The following is an 18,303-nucleotide window of genomic DNA, read 5'->3' on the forward strand; positions in this document are numbered from 1 at the left end:
CAAAAAAAATGAAGCATTTTTACATGAACATCTATTTTGTAGTAACCACAATATTCACATAAAGGGCTAAGACAAAACATAAAAACTCAAAGAAATCTTGCCTCCAAATACCCCTTCTAGCATTCCAGAGCCTCAGAACACCACTTACTGTCCTCAAAAGCTTCTCTTGGTAGATGGGGAGAAGTTGGTGTGTCTCCTACATGAGCCCACATATGGATAGCCATCAACATCCTAACCTCCCCATTTCTTAAGGGTCTACTCAAACGATTCCTCCTCCAGAGGACTCCCCTTCATGCACTGCCTGTATGAAGTTTTATTCTGTATTAAGCACTTATGACCATCCTCCTCCTAAGTTACTTGTGAACACACACCTCCAATTTAGTACTTCACTTACAAATGATCCCAGGCACTGAGCAGTGCCTGGCACTTGGGAAAATGTTGGATTGAACCCAGTGAAGAGTAAAGGAACATGGACATACTTACCATTTCACTCCTTTTCCTCTTCACAGAGCTAGAAAATTCTGTCACTTTCTATGGAGAAAACCACCCTCCCTATGCAATTTCCTCTAATAGACTTTCAGCCTAGGTGCAGGATGATTAGTTTCCAAGGGAGATTCTGTTACAACCAATGCAATAATATTTTAAGGAACTCAGATTTTCACCTATTCTGGTGTAAATAGGGAGACTGAAATCAGCTTATGGCTCAGAAAATATAGGAAACTGAAAGTAAAACATTAATGTTGGTGCATTACCAGGACATTTTAGACAAACTGCTATGCAACCCGTAACTAATCAACTAAAATAGAAAGTAACACCTCATTGGTGGTTCAAAATGCTCAAAAATGGAGTGAAGATAGCGGACACTTATCACTACCAGACAAACCCAAGAGAAACTACTCTGTGGTTTAAAAAAAAAAAAGGTACAGCTAGGGTTTCAGGGTTTGAACCCAGTCTAGCCTCAGAGCTTACATTTTTAACCCCTATGCCAGTGTAAGTTAAATACCAATTCCCCATTATATACTCCTTCCAGACAGTTCCAACATGAGAGTCTGCATTCAAAATTAAGCCATCAGTTTCTAGAAACACTCAACTCTATTAACAACACTTCACTAAACCTCATTTAATATTAAAAATAAAAGGTTCCATTTCTCCCCGCTGCCACCACCGTTTAATTGCATTTATCCAAACACTTTCTTCCTGCACTGAATAGTACTCATTAGGGCTCTTTGCAGAACTACTCTCGTCCTGCTCTTATCTGAGGAACTGATAAGGTATTTCTTTCTACCAAATTCAATCATCTTCTTTATTCCCCACCCCCCCACACACAGCTGAAAGCATCACGTTGACATCTTGCAATTGCTAGCCCAAACCAGATAGCAGCTTTTATCTTTCCCTGTGGACACTGACCTATGCTTTTATTAAGTGTAAGCAGGATACTGCTCTACTGAATGCACTTCGGAAACTTACATCATTTTGTTGCAAAAGCATGCTTCCTTGTGAAAGAGCTGGTGGCTTTCCAGGTCATTCCACCTTCCACGCACTACCCTCAACTCCCATTCACAAAGTGCCGTTTTCACCGGAGGCATCTGAGCAGTGGATTATCTAATTCTGCCATTATAGACTCAGGTGAATTCTGCACTCACACTGCATCACTGGGGACAAAACAGCATCTGCCACATCCTCCTGATCCTTTATCTTTGAAGTCACTGCCTCCTCCTCCATCTTGGGGAGAAATGGAAGTGTGCCCTGCTCCCTGAAAAGAGGGAAGGAAACCCAAGTTTTTAAGTCCTTCTTTGGGGTTCCTGACAGCTCTAAGTGACTGGGTAACTGTTTCTATTGGTTCTTAAGTAACTAACCCTGAGCCAGTATGCTACTCAATGAAAATGAGGATCTTGGGAGAGGAGACAGTGCCTGAGGGGTGCAGGAAGAGGGTTGGGGTAAAGGCCTGGGGGAGGCCAAGAAGATATTCTAGTTACCAGTATTAAACGACCTCCAGGGCAAACATTTCTCCCCTACTTACTCCCCCCCCCCATTTTCCCCCCACCAAAAAACAGGCCAGTTCACCAGTGTCAGCCAGCGTTTGTAAGCTCCTGGGGTGTTCCTGACTCTGAACTTCATACACTGGCACAAATTAACAGCTTCACAACGAAAGAAGGTACAGGCTTCCCTTGAAAAGAACAATTACGCCACCAAAGCCAGGCCTGCCCCTATCATTTGTGGGGCCTGGGGCAAGACTACAAATGAAGGCCCCAACACTTTAAGGTCATCAAGCTAGCCAACTGTCACAGAATCCTTCCCCTTGACAAACGCAGCTTTCTATCCACCTGGAAGGCCAGGTACAATTTAGAGTTTGCGGCCCCTGGGAGTTCTGGGCCAGACACAGGTTGTTTCAACATCCCTGCTAGATGGACACAGTCTCTTCCCTCCCCCACCCAGGCTCCAGCTCTCCCCAGGAAGGCCTCAGGGGCACACCTGTAGACCTTCAGCCTGTTATTTCCAAGCTCTTCCAACACCCCAGCACAGCTGCCCTTCAGCCATTCCTCAGGGAGGAGGTCTGCCTCCTCCCCACTGGCAGAGGCCATGGAAGCAGGCTTGGGGCCTTTGGGAAGGGAATCCCATGGGAATCTGGGGTGCAATATGTATTCTGGGTGGGCAGCCCACTCCACCTGCAGACACCTGTCCCAATGGGGAGGTGGAGGCCAGACACCCTCACATACACCTTCTAAACCCCGGGAGGTGGAGGGGGTGGAATAAAAAAAAAAAGGGTTCCTTGGCTCAGGCCTGAAGCCAATATGAACTAAAAGCTTTCTCCATTTTATCCTAACTAGATCAACTTTTCTTAACTTGAAGCATTCTGGAAGGGTGAGTCCTTATATTCAACATTAATAAACTGTTGTAAGAGGATTCCTGTCTGGAACTGATCAAAGAGTTGAAACACTTCTAGCTATCTGCAAAGATCTAACAATTAATATCCTGGTGTGAATGAAAAGGTAAATATTTCTCAAACAGCAAATGGATTCAACAGGGTTCCAGAAAGTCAGAAAAGGTGGGATCCTTGCCCTAGGCCATAAGGTGGGGAAACCTTAACATTTTCTATCTCTTTTGGAAACTTAAGAGCCAGATAAGTAAGTAGTCAAGGCAGCGGGGGGAGCCAAGTCCAAAGGCTAGGCAGTAGCACACGCCGAGTGGAGCAGAGTGAGGAGGGGAGGTTTGGGCCTGCTGGCCAAAGGGGGTCACCAAAGGGAGACGGTTGGGGTCACAGTGGGGTGAGCGGCTAGGGCTTGGACCTCAGCCCCACTAATGACCTAGTATCTGTTTTGTTTTTTCCCAAAGCAAGTTAACCAATTTTCCAGACCTCCATTTTCAATTCTCCAAAATGGAGAGGTTACAAGATTTGCTTGTTACAGCCCAGGGATGCGGTCCGGACTAAGCACAGTCCACACTTGGTGAGCGCTCACTCAACCACACTTCTTAAAAACTGAGAGCACAGCGATCAGAGCTAGAGCTGCACCCAAAGATTTTCATCAGGCAGCTCCCCGCCACCTACCCCAACATCCAAGGCAGGGCTCTGCAGAAGCTGGGGACAGAAGGATGGGGTTAAGGTTTTAGGGAGCGGAGCAAACAAAGCAGACACTGATCAAATGCTACGTGTCAGCCTGGTTTTGGGTAGGGAAGGGGTGCCTTCGAAAGTCGACCAACTGGAGGGTGCAAAGGACACGTGCGTAAGGCCCCCAAGTTGCCGTCCTCGGAGCCCACACCCCTCCCCACCCCGGGGAAAGGAAGAAGCCGCGCTACAGCCCTTGGGCTCCAGGCCTGGAAGGGATCTGAGCGAAGGAAGCGGCCGGGACCGCGGAAAACGCGTGGCGAGCGGGGTCCGGGGGCGTCCCAGTCACTCACCCAGCAGCAGCAGCTTGAACTCGCGGCGCGCGTCCTTCTTGTCCCGGCGAAGCTGCCGCTCGATCTCCGCGCTGATGCGCTGCGACTCCTTCTCCTCCGCGGACAAGCAGCAGCAGCCGGCCATGGTGCGCGCTGCACCCGACGGCGCGACGCGGTCCCGGGGCGCCCGGATTCTCCGCGGGCCGCTCGCCCGGCCGATCTGCGATAGGCAGCCGCGTTCGGGAAAAAACCAGACAAGGCCGCCTTGACTTTTAGAGTAAGAAGGCTGGCGTCCTGAGGCTCAGTCCCGTCCTCGAGGATGGACTCGGAGGCGGCGGCGAGTTCGGCGCGCTAGGACAGCCGAGCGCCCTGCAGATCCGGGCTCACCAGCCCCACAGCCGGTCCTGGGGAGGAGGAGGGCCAGCCGAGAGGATGGGAGCGCTGCCGGCGCCCGGAAGATGCACACGCCCCTTAGCACGCGAGCCCGACACCCAGTCGCGGGGCGCAGACCACGTGTAAAAAGTTGGGGTGTCGGTGCCGGGGGCGGGAGGTGTTGGCGTGGAGAGCGGGATCTCCCGGTCCTGGAGGTGTCCCAGGCGGGCGACGGGCTCGGCGTGGTTGGAGACAGAGAGCCTAGCCAGTCCTTGCCTGGAAAGTTCCGAAAGTGACCGCGGATTAAGACTGAGCGTAAGGGTTCCAGCGGGCGCTAGTGGCTTTAAGTGGCAGAAGGAGGCGGAGCGTCTCAGACCTGCAGCCCTGGCGTCTGCCCGGGTCGGCCTTCGGGGCGCGCCAGCCTGAGGGTGCCCGGGTGCGAAAGGGACCAGCCAGGAGCTGGGGCGCGGAGACCCTGGGGGCAGCCCCCACACGTGCTTACCTGGCCGCGAAGCCCTTGCACCCGGAGGGCTGCGTGCCGAGGTGGCGCGCTCTGGCCCGGGGGCCCCGCTTCCTGCCCAGATACGGGTTCTGACAGGTGCGTGAGTTTTGCCAACTTCAGCCTCAACTCCTCCCAGCTGCGAGGAGATCGGGACGGAGCCCAGCGTCCGCCCCCGGCCGCGTCGCACCAGGGGCCAGGTGGACCTCTCCACCCCCGCCGAAGTGGAGGCTTGCACGTCGGCGACAAGACCACACACCCCTGGTTTCCTAGACGGGCTCCCTCCGCTTCCCGGCCGCTTCGGCCCAGTCCAGCCCCAGTTTGGCCTGAGCCCTTGGCCCGCTGGGCAGCCTGCCTGCAAGGTGCGGCTGAACTTGACCCTGCAGGCAGCTGCCACGGGGTTCAATTAAATAGGAGAACGCCAGAGCGGAGAGTAAATACCCTCCCGGCCCCTTCCCCGGGCACCTGGTGAGGAGGGCTGGGCTTGGGGGAAGTGGAAAATGGCTGGTTACTTTGCATTTTATGAGGGGAAAGACTCCCGCTCTGTAGAGAGGGCTGACAAGCTCCTGGCCCAGCCCTGAATCCTGACAGTCGCCGCCTTTGCAAAGGTGCGCCCGCACCTCCACGTTGACCCCCCCCCCTCCTGGAACGTCGGGAGCCTGTTTGAGCCACGTCAGAAAAACTTAAAACTTAAAAAGCAACTCTTCGTACTCAAATGCTACAACAGAATGCATATGACAACTTCTGATTTTTGTCTCCCGTGGAAATAGGTTTTGAATCAGAGCACGGAGAGGTCTACGGGAAACGCAGAATGAGGAAGGTGGAGGGAGGGGATCCCGTCGTCCACAGCAATGAATGTTTTTTCCTTCTCCTTCTCAAGTTACTGGATGCCCCTAAACACTTTATGGCGTTAGGCAATTAGCGAATGCCTTCTCTGTTAAGAGAAGGCGTTAAGTGCCTTTCATATGAGTGACATATACTCCATTAGTTCAAACTGAGGAGCGTATTGAGTGGAAAGGTGGTATTTGTCATTATATAAGAAACTTGGCATTGTGATGCTATCTGGCTTCAAGCTTTTATGATTTATTTTACGGTTTCGAGAATGGGAACGAATCAGGCATTAAAAATGAATGTGCTTACATTCTTCAGCGCGCTCTTCTCCCCTGCAGGCATAAACTGACACTAACAGTGACCCCTGCAGGAAACCTGGACATTTCTCATCTGATCCTTGCCCAATTAATCACACTCGTCTCCCTTAGCTCTTACAGATAAATTTACAACTTGAGAATAAGACCTCTTAAGCCAAGAGCATCACCATTATTGATATTTTTAAATGATTACAATCATTTGTGTTTTAAATGATTAAAATGATGACGTGATTTAAGTGACGTAAAAGGGCTAATTTGAAGTCCAGGTTAGCTGGAGCGACTGACCTGTTGGGCCCAATGTTGCTAAGATTCCAAAAAAGATATGAGACCTGTCGCTTCTAGCAAATCTGAAAAACGTCCCTGAGCTGGTCAGCTTGGCAGTATGCGTCAGAAGTCTTAAATGTATCCACCTGCTTTGACCAGTTAGTAATTCTTTTCTTGAGAAATAATCAAAGGGAAGTCATAATTTACGTACAAAAGTTTGCTTCCAATAACAATAACCCAACACAACCTGAATGCCCAACAACAGGGCATGATATATACATGCATAAGAGATGATACATGCATACGATGAGATATTATAACAATCATTAAATATTTGAATAGGTAACATATATGAATACCAAGTGAAGATTTGGAGGGAAACCTCATAATATATTGAGTGACAAAGTCAAGATACAAAAATATAAACAGTATGATACAAATTTGATTATGTAACAAACTTGTTATGGAAATAGGCATACACACTTTTAAGAGACCAAAGCGGCATCTACCAACAAGGTAAGTCGCTCCAAGTCATGGCTTTTTGGTTGATTAATAATTCTCTGGTGTAAGATTGTTTGGGGGTAGCTCATATAAAGTTATCAAGGCCCCCCTTTCTTCAACTGCAAAATGAGAGGGATATACCAGAATAAGCTCAAAGGGCTCTCCCAACTCTGACATTCAATTATTTCTTCAGTGATTCTCACACTTAGAAGATAGTATGAAAAATAATAATAAACAGAAATTTGTTATTGAGCAATAGTAACTAGTAAGAACTATAAAATGAGAATATCACAAGACAATTATTTTTATATCTATTTTTTATTAATGTCTCTATTTTCTTGATCTTTAGGATCTGGGGGCTGGATGAGAATAAGTTACTGAATCATTTGCGACATCTTTCCAGGAAGGGGTAATTTGGGAAAGAGGCTTTAGTAAAAGAGGATATTTGTTTTCCTGCGTTATTCCCAACGTACTGCAATTCCATTTCATCCCTGTTGAAGATGAGAGCGCAGCGTGGACATGAGTTTCAGCTATCTGGCAAGTGCTGGGTACGTAGATGAGCTCTGTGTCTGGGAGTCCTCTGAATGTCCGCTGATTCCACGCCAGACCCTGGACCTGGGCCATTTCAGATACAATTCCAGACTTCAGTTAGGTTATAAGTCTAGTAGAAGGGAGTTAAGACCGAGCCCCTGAAATCTGAACCCATCCCTCCTTGCTCCCTCCCGGAGAGTGGACAGTGAAAGCATGGAGTCATTGGAGTGGCTGTCCGCGGCCCACAGATGTGCAGAGTGGGCTCCTCAGCTAACCTCCCCCTTCAGCTAAGCCTCATTCACCTCCCGTCACTCCAGACAAATGTAACTACGTGTTCTCCCCACCTCCATGCCCTGACGTCTGCAGTTTCCTCTTCCGGGAAGGCCAGCTCTCTTTCCAGGAAAAGTTTGGGACTTTCTCTCCTAAACACATCGACTTGGAGACCCCATCTCCACTCCTTGTCAGGTGGACCCTTCTTTCTCTCCTGCCTGAGAAACCTTCTATGTTCTTCTCTCCCAACTTCTCCCTCTATTACACTTGTTCGATTTTTCTCCCAATGAGTTACTCTGTACGTAGAGAGGTTTTCTTGTTCACCCTCTTATTTCTAAATGAATAAGATTAGTCAGTTGAATAAAGTTGAGATTAAAAAGAATTTGCCTGATATAAGAAAAAGAAACTAGAAGAGAGAAAAGGAGGCTCTTGTAGTCAAAGACAGTGAAAAACCGGGCGCCTGGGTGGCTCAGTGGGTTAAGCCACTGCCTTCGGCTCAGGTCATGATCCCAGGGTCCTGGGATCGAGCCCCACATCGGGCTCTCTGCTCGGTGGGGAGCCTGCTTCCTCCTCTCTCTCTCTCTGCCTGCCTCTCTGCCTACTTGTGATCTCTGTCTGTCAAATAAATAAATAAATAAAATCTTAAAAAAAAAAAAAAAAAGACAGTGAAAAACCAATCAACAAGTCCGTAAGAATCCATGTATCATTTAGGAAACACTTGTGTATTAGTAAAGTGACTCCAGCTTGCCTGCTTAGAGGAAATGACTGCCTGGTATCTAATTCAGAACTTCAAGGAACTGTGCTAATAGAGGGCTGGAAAGGTGCCGTTCTCTTTGACAAATGTAGCAGCTTAGAATTTTAACAAGTAACCTAGAGTAAAAATATGACCTTGAAGTTCACAAAGCTAAACTAGCACTAATTTTAATGGACGTATGCTGCTTACTACTCTTTGGCAGTGTTTTTCAAACTTCAGTTGTGACCCATCCCTGGTTTATGACCCACATTTTTTTTTTTAAAGAAAATACAATAGAAATAGAAAATTTCAAAATATGTTGCTGTGTGTTATTGCATGAAATTTTTGTTTCAGTTGTATACGTGAGTATTAACTTTTTAAAAAGATTTTATTTATTTATTTATTTATTTATTTATTTATTTATGAAAGAGAGAGAGAGAGGAGGGAGGAAGGGGCAGAGGGAGAGGGACAGAGTCTCGAGAAGATTCCACACTGAGTGCAGAGCCCAACGTGGGGTTCTCAATCTCAGGACCCTGAGATCATGACCTGAGCTTAACCAACTGTGTTACCCAGGTGCCCCTACATGAGTATTAACTCTTAAGCAGACCAGTTATCAGTGGGGTTTGCCTATAACCGAGAAGGGTGGTCTAAATGATTCCCAATTTTCTGATTCATTTTTCAAAGTTTATAATTTTTCATTCAATTTTCTGAGCCCATTGTGTTCTCTGTAATGTTTTAAGTCTTTCTCCCCACTCTCTACTTTTCCCCTACCCCCGACCCAACCACCTCTTCTTTCAGATGAGTGTGATAGGTAAGAGTCAATGGAGTCATGATGATTACTTGGATGAAGGTGATAATTATAGTGTGTGGTTGGGTGTATTCAATATCTATGTTTCTAAGGCAGCCAACGTGTCCACACATTACTCCAAAATAGTCTCTGCCTGAAAACCAGAGACGGTTTATTATATGCCTTCTTTTTTTTAAGATTTTTAATTTATTCATTAGAGAGAGAGAAAGTGAGCATGAGCTGGGGGGAGGGGCAGAGGGAGAAGCAGACTCCCCACTAAGCAGGCAGCCCAACATGGGGCTAGAGCTCAGGACCCTGGGATCATGACGTGAGCCAAAGGCAGATGCTTAAATATCTGAGCCACTCAAGTGCCCCGTTTATTATACAGCTTCTATGGAAAGGCTAGAATCAGTAACAAGGAAACCTGCCTTCAAACACCGAGAGTAGGTAGCAATCACTACTGTTTGTTTTTGAACTTGACTTTTGGGTATGGCAGTTGGGTGGCTCAAAAATTTAAGGAGTAAAAAAAATCCTTAAAATGGGGCGCCTGGGTGGCTCAGTGGGTTAAGCCGCTGCCTTCGGCTCAGGTCATGATCTCAGGGTCCTGGGATCGAGTCCCGCTTCGGGCTCTCTGCTCAGCGGAGAACCTGCTTCCTCCTCTCTCTCTCTCTCTCTCTCTGCCTGCCTCTCTGCCTACTTGTGATCTCTCTCTCTGTGAAATAAACAAATAAAATCTTTAAAAAAAATAATCCTTAAAATGAGAAGTTCAGAGATTTGGATTTTGCTTGTTTTCCTCGTTGCATAAATGCCTCTCTCCCCTTATATCACTCTCCTCCTGAATAAACCAATGTTAACCTAGTATGCTTTCTTCTCTATTTTTTTATACTCTTGTACTCTTACGTAAGGATAAACACACTCGTAAACAAATATAAACTTTCACAGGAGCTTGGCATCATTAGTTTAAACATGAGCCTAGGGACTCTATATTTTGCTTTTCTCATCCATCAGTACCTTGTTGGGAATCTGAGTCAACTGCGTACCCCAGACTCAGTCGTTCATACCTTCATATATTGTATTCCATCGTGTGAAAGGACCATATTTTATTCAGCCTTTCCCCTCTGAAGGGCACTGGTTTTTATGTCTGATCTTTGGCTACTAAAAAAGAATACTGTAATAGCATCTTTCTATATAAATCCTCGTGCGCCGGGGCTTTTATTTCCCTGGGATAGATTCCCAAGGAAAAGACTGCCGAATTGAAGGGTATATACATTTTTCATTTTTAATAGATGTAGCCGGATTCCTTTCCAGAAAGACTAAAACAATTCACATGACCGCCAAAAATAAGAATATCTGTGTCTCTACCAGCACTAAATATTATCACTCACTAATTTTTGGCAGCTGGAAGGGATTCAAATAATAATGAAGTGTTGCTTTCTTTGTGTTTCCCTGGCTACTCATAAGTCTGTACATTTCTTCATAGTCTGTTACCATTTATATTTGGTACCCCGTGAGTTTTCTGTTTATGTCTTTTGCTCATTTTTTTAAATTGGGTCATTTGTCTTTTTCTTGACAATCTGGAAGATGATATATCTTCAATATTGCCTATCGACTTTTTGTCATCTGAATTACAAATTTTCAAATGTATTATTTGCCCTTTATCATTTTAAATGGAATCTTTTGCCATAGAAAAGATTTTATTTTTACATATCCAAATATTTCTTCTCTTGCATAGCTTCTGGAATTCCAGTCTTTGTAAAAAGTTCTCCTTATTTCTTTTTAAAAATTTTTTTAAAGATTTTTTAAAATTTATTTGAAAGAGAGGAGAGAGTACATGCAGGGAGGGGAGAGGCATAGGGAGAAGCAGACTCCCTGCTGAGCAGGGAGCCTGACAGGGGGCTCGATCTGGGGACCCCCAGATCATGACCTGAGTAGAAGGCAGTTGCTTAACAGACTGAGCCATCCAGGTGCCCCTCCCTATTTCTAGAATATACATGCACTATCTTAGAATTTTTTAAAAGCACTTTTCATTTTTTTATTTTTAACACTTAAATATTTAATCCATCTGGTGTTAATTTTTATAAAATGTGTAAGATAGGAGACTAATTCTGTTTTCTTTCAGATGGATAGCCAGTTGTACGAACGTCATTTACTGGACATTTCATCCTTTTCCCAATGAACTGAACTTCATTCTTTGTATGACAGTCTCATAGTGACTGAAATTCATTTCTCTGAGTCTCTACTCCTCCAGTAAACTATTTATTCCTATACTGAGGCCATCTTGATATGTTACAGGTGCTCTGAGGAGTATCTTGGTATCCGATAGGACATAACACCCCAGCATTATCAAACTCCTCTGAGTTGTAGTCAAACATTTGTTTTTCTCTAAGAAGTTTAATATCGTTTGCCACTGGCTTCTCCCCTGAACTTCCTAGCTTAACCTTAACCTTCCTCTGCCTTCCTGATGCATTGGCGTGGCTATCTAATAGACATCTCAAAATACTAAGTCCGAAACTAAATCCTGAATTTGTTTTCCAAAACTTATCTCCCTGCTATCTCAGCAATACCAAATATCCAACTGACTGCCTCTTTGCCCCACCTCCCATACCTTCATCTTAGCCATTATAGACTCCTCCTTTAAACCACATTTCAAATTTATTTTGGAGCTGTTGTATGCAACCACCAGCTTTCACACTGAGCAGCTCCTGGGATGTCACACTAAATCTTGGTGAATGAGGCTCCCTGTTATGTCACATGTGGCCCCCTGGGTATGTTCATTTCTATCTTTGCTGCTACCCCTTCTGTCCAAGCCAACAGGACCTCTCATGAACTAAAACAAGAGCTTTGCCATTGGTCTTCTTACTTCCATTCTTGACTCTCTGATATCCACTTATCAAAGGATAAGACAGCCAGGATGAGTTTTTAGAATCCCAAAACGTATCCCTTCATTCCCTAGATTAAAATCCTCCAATAGATTCTCACCAGAGTTTAAACTAAAATCTTGTTCTAGACCATGAGGACCTACACAGTAGGGTCACTGCCGACCTCTCTAACTTTATATCCCAATATTCTCCCTCTTTTCAAATATATTCCAGTCATACCTGTACCTCAGGGCCTTTGCACTATCTGCTCTTTGCTGGATCATTCACTTGATATCATCATACTCTTGTACTCTTCCATGGTAGTGGCATTTGTCACTACCTGATTTTTCCTGTTTCCTTCCTTCTTTATTTGTTTATCATTTTCTCCCAGAAAAATGAAAGTAAGCTCCCCGAGAAGAGGGATAGTGATTGTGTTCTCCATCACTGTATCCCAGGGCCTAGATTAGGGGAAGATTTATAATCTTAAAATTGTACCAAAAAAAAAAAAAGTGTACCACTGAACTCCATTCAGATCCCGTCACAAGATTAAAGTTAAGGCTTGGAAAAGTCAGCAATATGGGACTTGGGATTTCTTTTGTTTTTTTAATAAAGAGGAAGGTGGGGAGGGGCAGAAGGAGAGGAGAGAATCTTAAGCAGGCTCCACACCCAATGCAGAGCCTGACACAGGCGGGATCTCACAACCCTGCGATCATGACTTAAGCCAAAATCAAGAGTCAGATGTTTAACCAACTGAACCACCCAGGCACCCTGGGATTTGTGATTTTTGATTTACCTGTTTTATACTACATTACCTAATACCAAGTCAAACAAAATACCCCCAAGGACGCTTGATTGGTGGACATAGGATTCTGCTTGTGTTTTCAAGGTTAATTGCAAGTCACAGAGACCCAATGTAAGTGGATAAGTTAAAACAGAATTTATTGGCTTTTAGGGTTGAGAAGTTCAGGGACGATCTTGATTTTAAGCTCTGAGAAATGTCAGTGCTAAAGTGAAGTCCTATGGAAGCCATGTAGTGCTTCATAAGTATTTGTTGAATGAATGAATTAATGACACCTACCTCACTGGGTTGTTGTGAAGATTAGAAGAGATAATACATACAAAGCCTTTGACTCCTCGCCTGAAACTAGTAAGAACTCATCAGGAGTATGTAGTATTAGTTTTTTTTTATTAATATCATCATCATCAAAGACTTCATTTTCAACACAATAGATGCATTCATGATTACTCTTGTACTATGGGGAAAAGGAAGAGTTTGCACTTTGCACAGTCATTGGGAATGACTCAGACTGTCTAGGAGTGCCAACAGACGGGAATCAGATTACAAGGCTTCCCAGCAGAGGCAGAGAAGTGGATTAACCCTGCAGGGCTTCTCTGGTCCAGATGGGAATTCAGCGTTGAGTGCTCTTGAAAATACGTGTTGATTTTATTTTTTTATTTTTTTAAATGTATTTATTTGACAGACAGATCACAAGTAGGCAGAGAGGTAGGCAGAGAGAGAGAGGAGGAAGCAGGCTCCCTGCTGAGCAGAGAGCCCCATACAGGGCTCGATCCCAGGACCATCGATCCCAGGATCATGACCTGAGCTGAAGGCAGAGGTTTTAACCCACTGAGCCACCCAGGCATTGATTTTAAATATCTGAATCAAATATGCAGTTTTTTAAAGGCCATCATGAGTGGAACAAACATCAGAAGGGGCTCCAAGTTCTTCTCTCCTAAATGTTATATGCATGTAGTATTTTTCTTCCTGATTTTAAACTCTATAAACTTGGCCAAATCAGTTAGAAATATAGACTTGCAGAAAAGAAATATATAGTTGCCTTCTCTCTTCTTAAGTACCTGAGTCACTCCTTGATAAATGGAAACTAAATGAAAGTCCATCCACTCCCTTTTTAATGTCACTGTGGTGGGTTAAACACGGCCAGGAATTTGGGGAAGCACCTTCCGTCAAGAAGTGAAACATTAATTCCCTCCTCTTAAAGCCAGACAAGCTATGTATGTGGCTGTTTGGACTGGTGCATTGTTGTAGAAATGACACTGTATCATTTTGCAAGCCCAGGCCATTAAGAGACTAGCAAATTCCATTTCCCATCTTGAATCACATTCTCTAAGCTGCCTCGTAAAAATCTGCAAAGATCACCTGGAGACACCCTGAGACTACATGCTGAGCTCCTCCCTCCCGCCAAGGTGCTAGGGTAGGAGTCAAGCTGTCAAGGCTCTCCAGCCCAGCCCAGCCGGATACCCCTACTTGACCCCTGTCCGTACCATGTAGAGCAGAAGAGCCAATAGCCAAGCCCGCCCTAACTGCTAGTCCGCAGAGCTTGATAAAAAATAAAAAGGTGGTTGTTTCAAATGGTTAAGTTTCGAGGTAGTTTACTCAGCAGCCGTAGGTAACCTGAACCCTCTAGCAATATTTGTATAGAGCAACCGTTAGTAACCTGATAAATCCAAGCTGATAAATGGCCAAGAGAGCTTCACACAACTAGCCATAGGAAGCTCCTTAAAGCGGGTTGGACATCACAGATAGAGTGGTTTGGTGGCCAGGAAAAGCTGAATGACAACAGTTTCCACTTTGGGGAGAGTTTGTCTCTTTCTTCTGAGTAGATAGCATATGCAGGAGCTACGGTGTTAGTGAGGGTGTGGAGGACCCAGCACGCACAAGCAATCCAAAGACATTTGACACTCAGACTCCTACACCGGCCTTCTGAGCCCCTGCTGTGTATGAAGCCCTGGAATAATGATAACTGGGAGAAGCAAGACTTACCCTCATGGAGCTCATCATCTACCGGGAAAATATTCAGAATTATTTGCTAATGATATAGGAGGGCAGAGATGCAGTGGGAAGGAAAGACTACCTCATCCTAAAATTGTGCTCCTGAACTCTGTCCAATCCCATTTCCATGATCAAGTGAAGTCTTTGAAAAATGAGCACATTGGAGTGTCTGGTATGTAAATATAGATATAGATATATGAGGTTTGTGATTTGGTATTTGTTTGTCCATACTACGTTATAGAATACCAAGGAAAACAAAATGCGCCTGAGGACCTTTGATTTGTGGAGACCAGACCCGCCTGAGTCGGCCAGGACATGGTGATTGTAAGCAGCGGAGGGCTGGTAGGAGCTGACAAGGTAAACATGGAACTGACCCACACTTAAGACTCAGTTGTTCAGGGATCGTCTTGATTTTAGCCTTTGCTCAAGCCAGATGCTCAAGTGTGCCAAGAAAGCTGTCTCCTTCCATGTTTTTGGCTAGATTTTCTTCTACATTCTACTCCTAGCATGGTGGCAAGATGACTGCTAGAAACTCCATGCTTACCCATATTTCCTGGCAACCCCAGTAGAAAGAAAACTCCCCCTTCCTGATATTCCAGCAAAAATTCCAAGGTTGAGTGTGATTAACTGAGCTTGAATCCATTGCTCCTCCCTGAACTGATTCAGTATATCTCAGGGAAAAGAACATTCTTTCTGACCAGGTCAAGATCGTGTGTCCAACCTTTCAAGGGTAAAGTTAGTCACACATTTTATTTAGCCCAGTATATTCAAAATATTATCATTTGTTCAATATTAAAATTACTAATGAATTTTCTATTCATATTAAACTAGAGTTTGCAGAATGTATTTTATGCTTACAGCTATCTCCATTTTGATTAGCCACATTTCAGGGGTTTCTCAAGTATTGGGCTGGACAATACTAAAGACTTATTTTTTATTTTTTAAAAATTTTATTTATTTATTGTGAGAGAAAGTGAGAGCAGGAGCAGGGGGAAGGGGCAAGGAGAGGGAGAAGCAGACCCCCTCTGAGCAGGGAGCCCAACACAGGACTCAGTCCCAGGACCCTGGGATCATGACCTGAGCTGAAGGCAGATAGATGCTTAACCAATTGAGCCACCCAGGCACCCCAATTCTGAGGATTTATTGTGGTGTAAGAGGAATGGAACGGAATAGGATGGAATGGGATGGAATGGAATGGAACAGAAAAGAAGAATAGGGGAAAAGGCAACTTGGAATGAGTAAGGGAAGAAAAATCTGTCTTCCTGTGGCTCTGGAGCCCAGTAGAAAAATATCTGGAAGTTGGTGTGTCTTCTTAGGAGATGTACAGCATGAGCCAATGGAGCAGGAGTGGCCTTGAGGCAGGGCTGAGGGGACCTAGCAGGGGACACCAGCATGAAACACAGGACTTCCAATCAGAGAAAGGAATCTGGGCATCTCAGTGAATGCTGAGATGAGACACCTTGTCCCGGGACTGGTTGAGAGGAAGACACCAGGACAGAAGCTGACTTGGACAAATGACAAGCTCAGACCAGACCACACTGTGACCACCATCCTGTTCCTTCCTTTGGCAGTTAGGGGAAATGAAAGACAGCTGATCGTGAATTGACTGAGAAAGATCTGATTTGATTGAGCCTCCTCTGTACTGACTGGTTTGTGGAGGGAGTTTCAAGAAAGAAATGAAGCTTAGATCTAAAAAACAAATGTTATATACCTTGCATATCTGAGATTATTGGCCTGGAAATATCATTCCTGAAGCAGTCTCCAAAACCCTGTGTGCCTGGCAGTAGAGCCACAGCCCTTTGTCCCTTCAAGCAGGGGACTTTGGTGACCATTCTTTACTCGCCAGTGGATTTTGCACTCACACACCCCAAGGGGATATTTGGCCATATGGGAAGACGGTGTTGGGTGCCCCAACCAGGGAGGAGACGGCTATTGTGGGCGGAGGCCAGGAATGCCACTAAACGTCCTACAATGGCCAGGTCAGCCCCCACAACAAAGGTTCACCCAGCCCCGACTGCCAGTAGTGACTACACCCATGGTGAGCGTTGAGTGACGTAAGAAATTGTCAAATCGATATGTTGTACCCCTGAAACTAATCCAATATTGTATGTCAACGATACCTCCATAATAATAGTAATATTAATAGTAACAAAATGACAATAGTGCCAAGGTTGAGGAACCCTGGATTCAGCCAGTTTAAGATACTTGAGAAGCACAAAGAGAGAGGAAAAGGAAGTTCTTTTCTTCTGTGTTGGGGTGACCCCGTCATAAAAGAGAAGGCAGTCCTGGGGCTGCGCATAATGTAGTTTCTGTAACACGGGGGAAACGGAATCTTCTGTCAGGGTAGCGAGTCTGAGGACGAGCCACAGGGTGAGCCAGGCCCAGAGGCTGAGGCCCCAAAATGTCTTCCATTTTTCTTCTCCCCTCCCCCTCCTCCCTCTTCTCTCCCTCAACAGTCCCCTCAGAGGAAGGTTCCCTTTGGCTGAGGTGGGGCTGAGGCAGGACGAAGTGAGGCAGCAGACGGCGGCAGAGCCCTGTCGTCCGTGTGTCCTCCCAGCGCAGGCGGAGGCCGAGGCCTGCTCTCCGGGGCCCCAGCTGTCTGGTTTCATTTCCATGCAGCAGCGGGCGCCCGGGAGGTAGCTGTGGGGAATGAGCCAGGCGGGACAGTTTTCTCACTCTGCGCCTTTGCTCACACTTTACTCTCCTCTGGAACAGAGCCTCTCCAGGGTTGTTGAAGAATCAGCTGGAGAGCCGGTTAAAGCACAGACTCCTGGGCTAGCTGCCAGGGTCGGAATCAGCAGGGCTGAGGGCCGAGGTGTCCAACAAGTCCCAGTGTGCCTGGGATTTTCCACGTTAGCCCTGGAAGCCCTGCCTCCCTGGCAAACCCGGATGTCTGGCCACCTCTAGGTGGGGCCCAAGATTTTGTCTTTCTTCCAGTCTCCCAAGTGATGCCAATGCCGCCCTCAGGGGACCCCACTCTGGGCTGCCATGCGGGTCCAGCGCACCAGGCCTGTGACTCTTCTGTGTGCTCCCAGGCCTAGAGCAAATGAAACCAGCTTCGGAAAGGGTTACCTATAGTGCCTGCTCTCTCCCCACCCCAGACCCCCCGACCCTGAGGCAATCATGGTCACACCTGCCGTTGTAAGGTGACAAGGATGTACCTGGGGTATTTTTCCCGCTGACATACTTTGCATTTCCCACAGGGAAGGAATCATAGTCTTGCAGCCTACCTATTGCCATGAGAATAAATCCAGGGGGATACCAAACATATGGAAGATAATAAATCAATTTATTGAGCAGAAAAAGCTAAACATTTATTGAGTGCTTACCAGGCGCCAAGGACAGTGCTAACCATTTTATAGGGTTTAACTCATGTCATTCAGTGCGCAGCTGCTACTGCCCCCATTTTACAGTTAAGGAAAGAAAGGCTCGGAAAATTGATAGGACATGTTCACAGAACCAGAAAGCCATAGAGCTGGAATTCTAACTCCACTGTGATATCAGAGCCCATCCTCTTTTCCATTATGCTCTGCTACCTACAGTGAACCAATAAATACATATGTCTTTGTATAATCAGGTGTAGCGATTTTAGTATTTATTTAGAATATTTTTCAATTTTTCATGGGAGTCCACGTGCCTGAGCTGTTTGTGTGTTCTATAGATTCACATCGTC

General features: G+C 45.7%; 1 protein-coding gene across 1 annotated transcript in view; it reads right to left on the reverse strand.

Moving 5' to 3' along the window:
• LOC111153499 (G protein subunit alpha 14) overlaps nucleotides 1–4,258 on the reverse strand; it is a 189,820-nt gene extending 185,562 nt beyond the window's left edge. Inside the window, exon 1 of the mRNA XM_022512556.1 lies at nucleotides 3,898–4,258. Within this exon, the coding sequence (XP_022368264.1) occupies nucleotides 3,898–4,021 (124 nt within the window). The 5' untranslated portion in view covers nucleotides 4,022–4,258. The remainder of the gene's footprint in view (nucleotides 1–3,897) is intronic.
• Between the last annotated feature and the right edge of the window lie 14,045 nt (nucleotides 4,259–18,303).

This window comes from Enhydra lutris, unplaced genomic scaffold (assembly GCF_002288905.1).
Source record: "Enhydra lutris kenyoni isolate GAN:26980312 unplaced genomic scaffold, ASM228890v2 scaffoldscaffold33, whole genome shotgun sequence".
In the NCBI taxonomy this organism is placed as follows: Eukaryota; Metazoa; Chordata; class Mammalia; order Carnivora; family Mustelidae; genus Enhydra; species Enhydra lutris.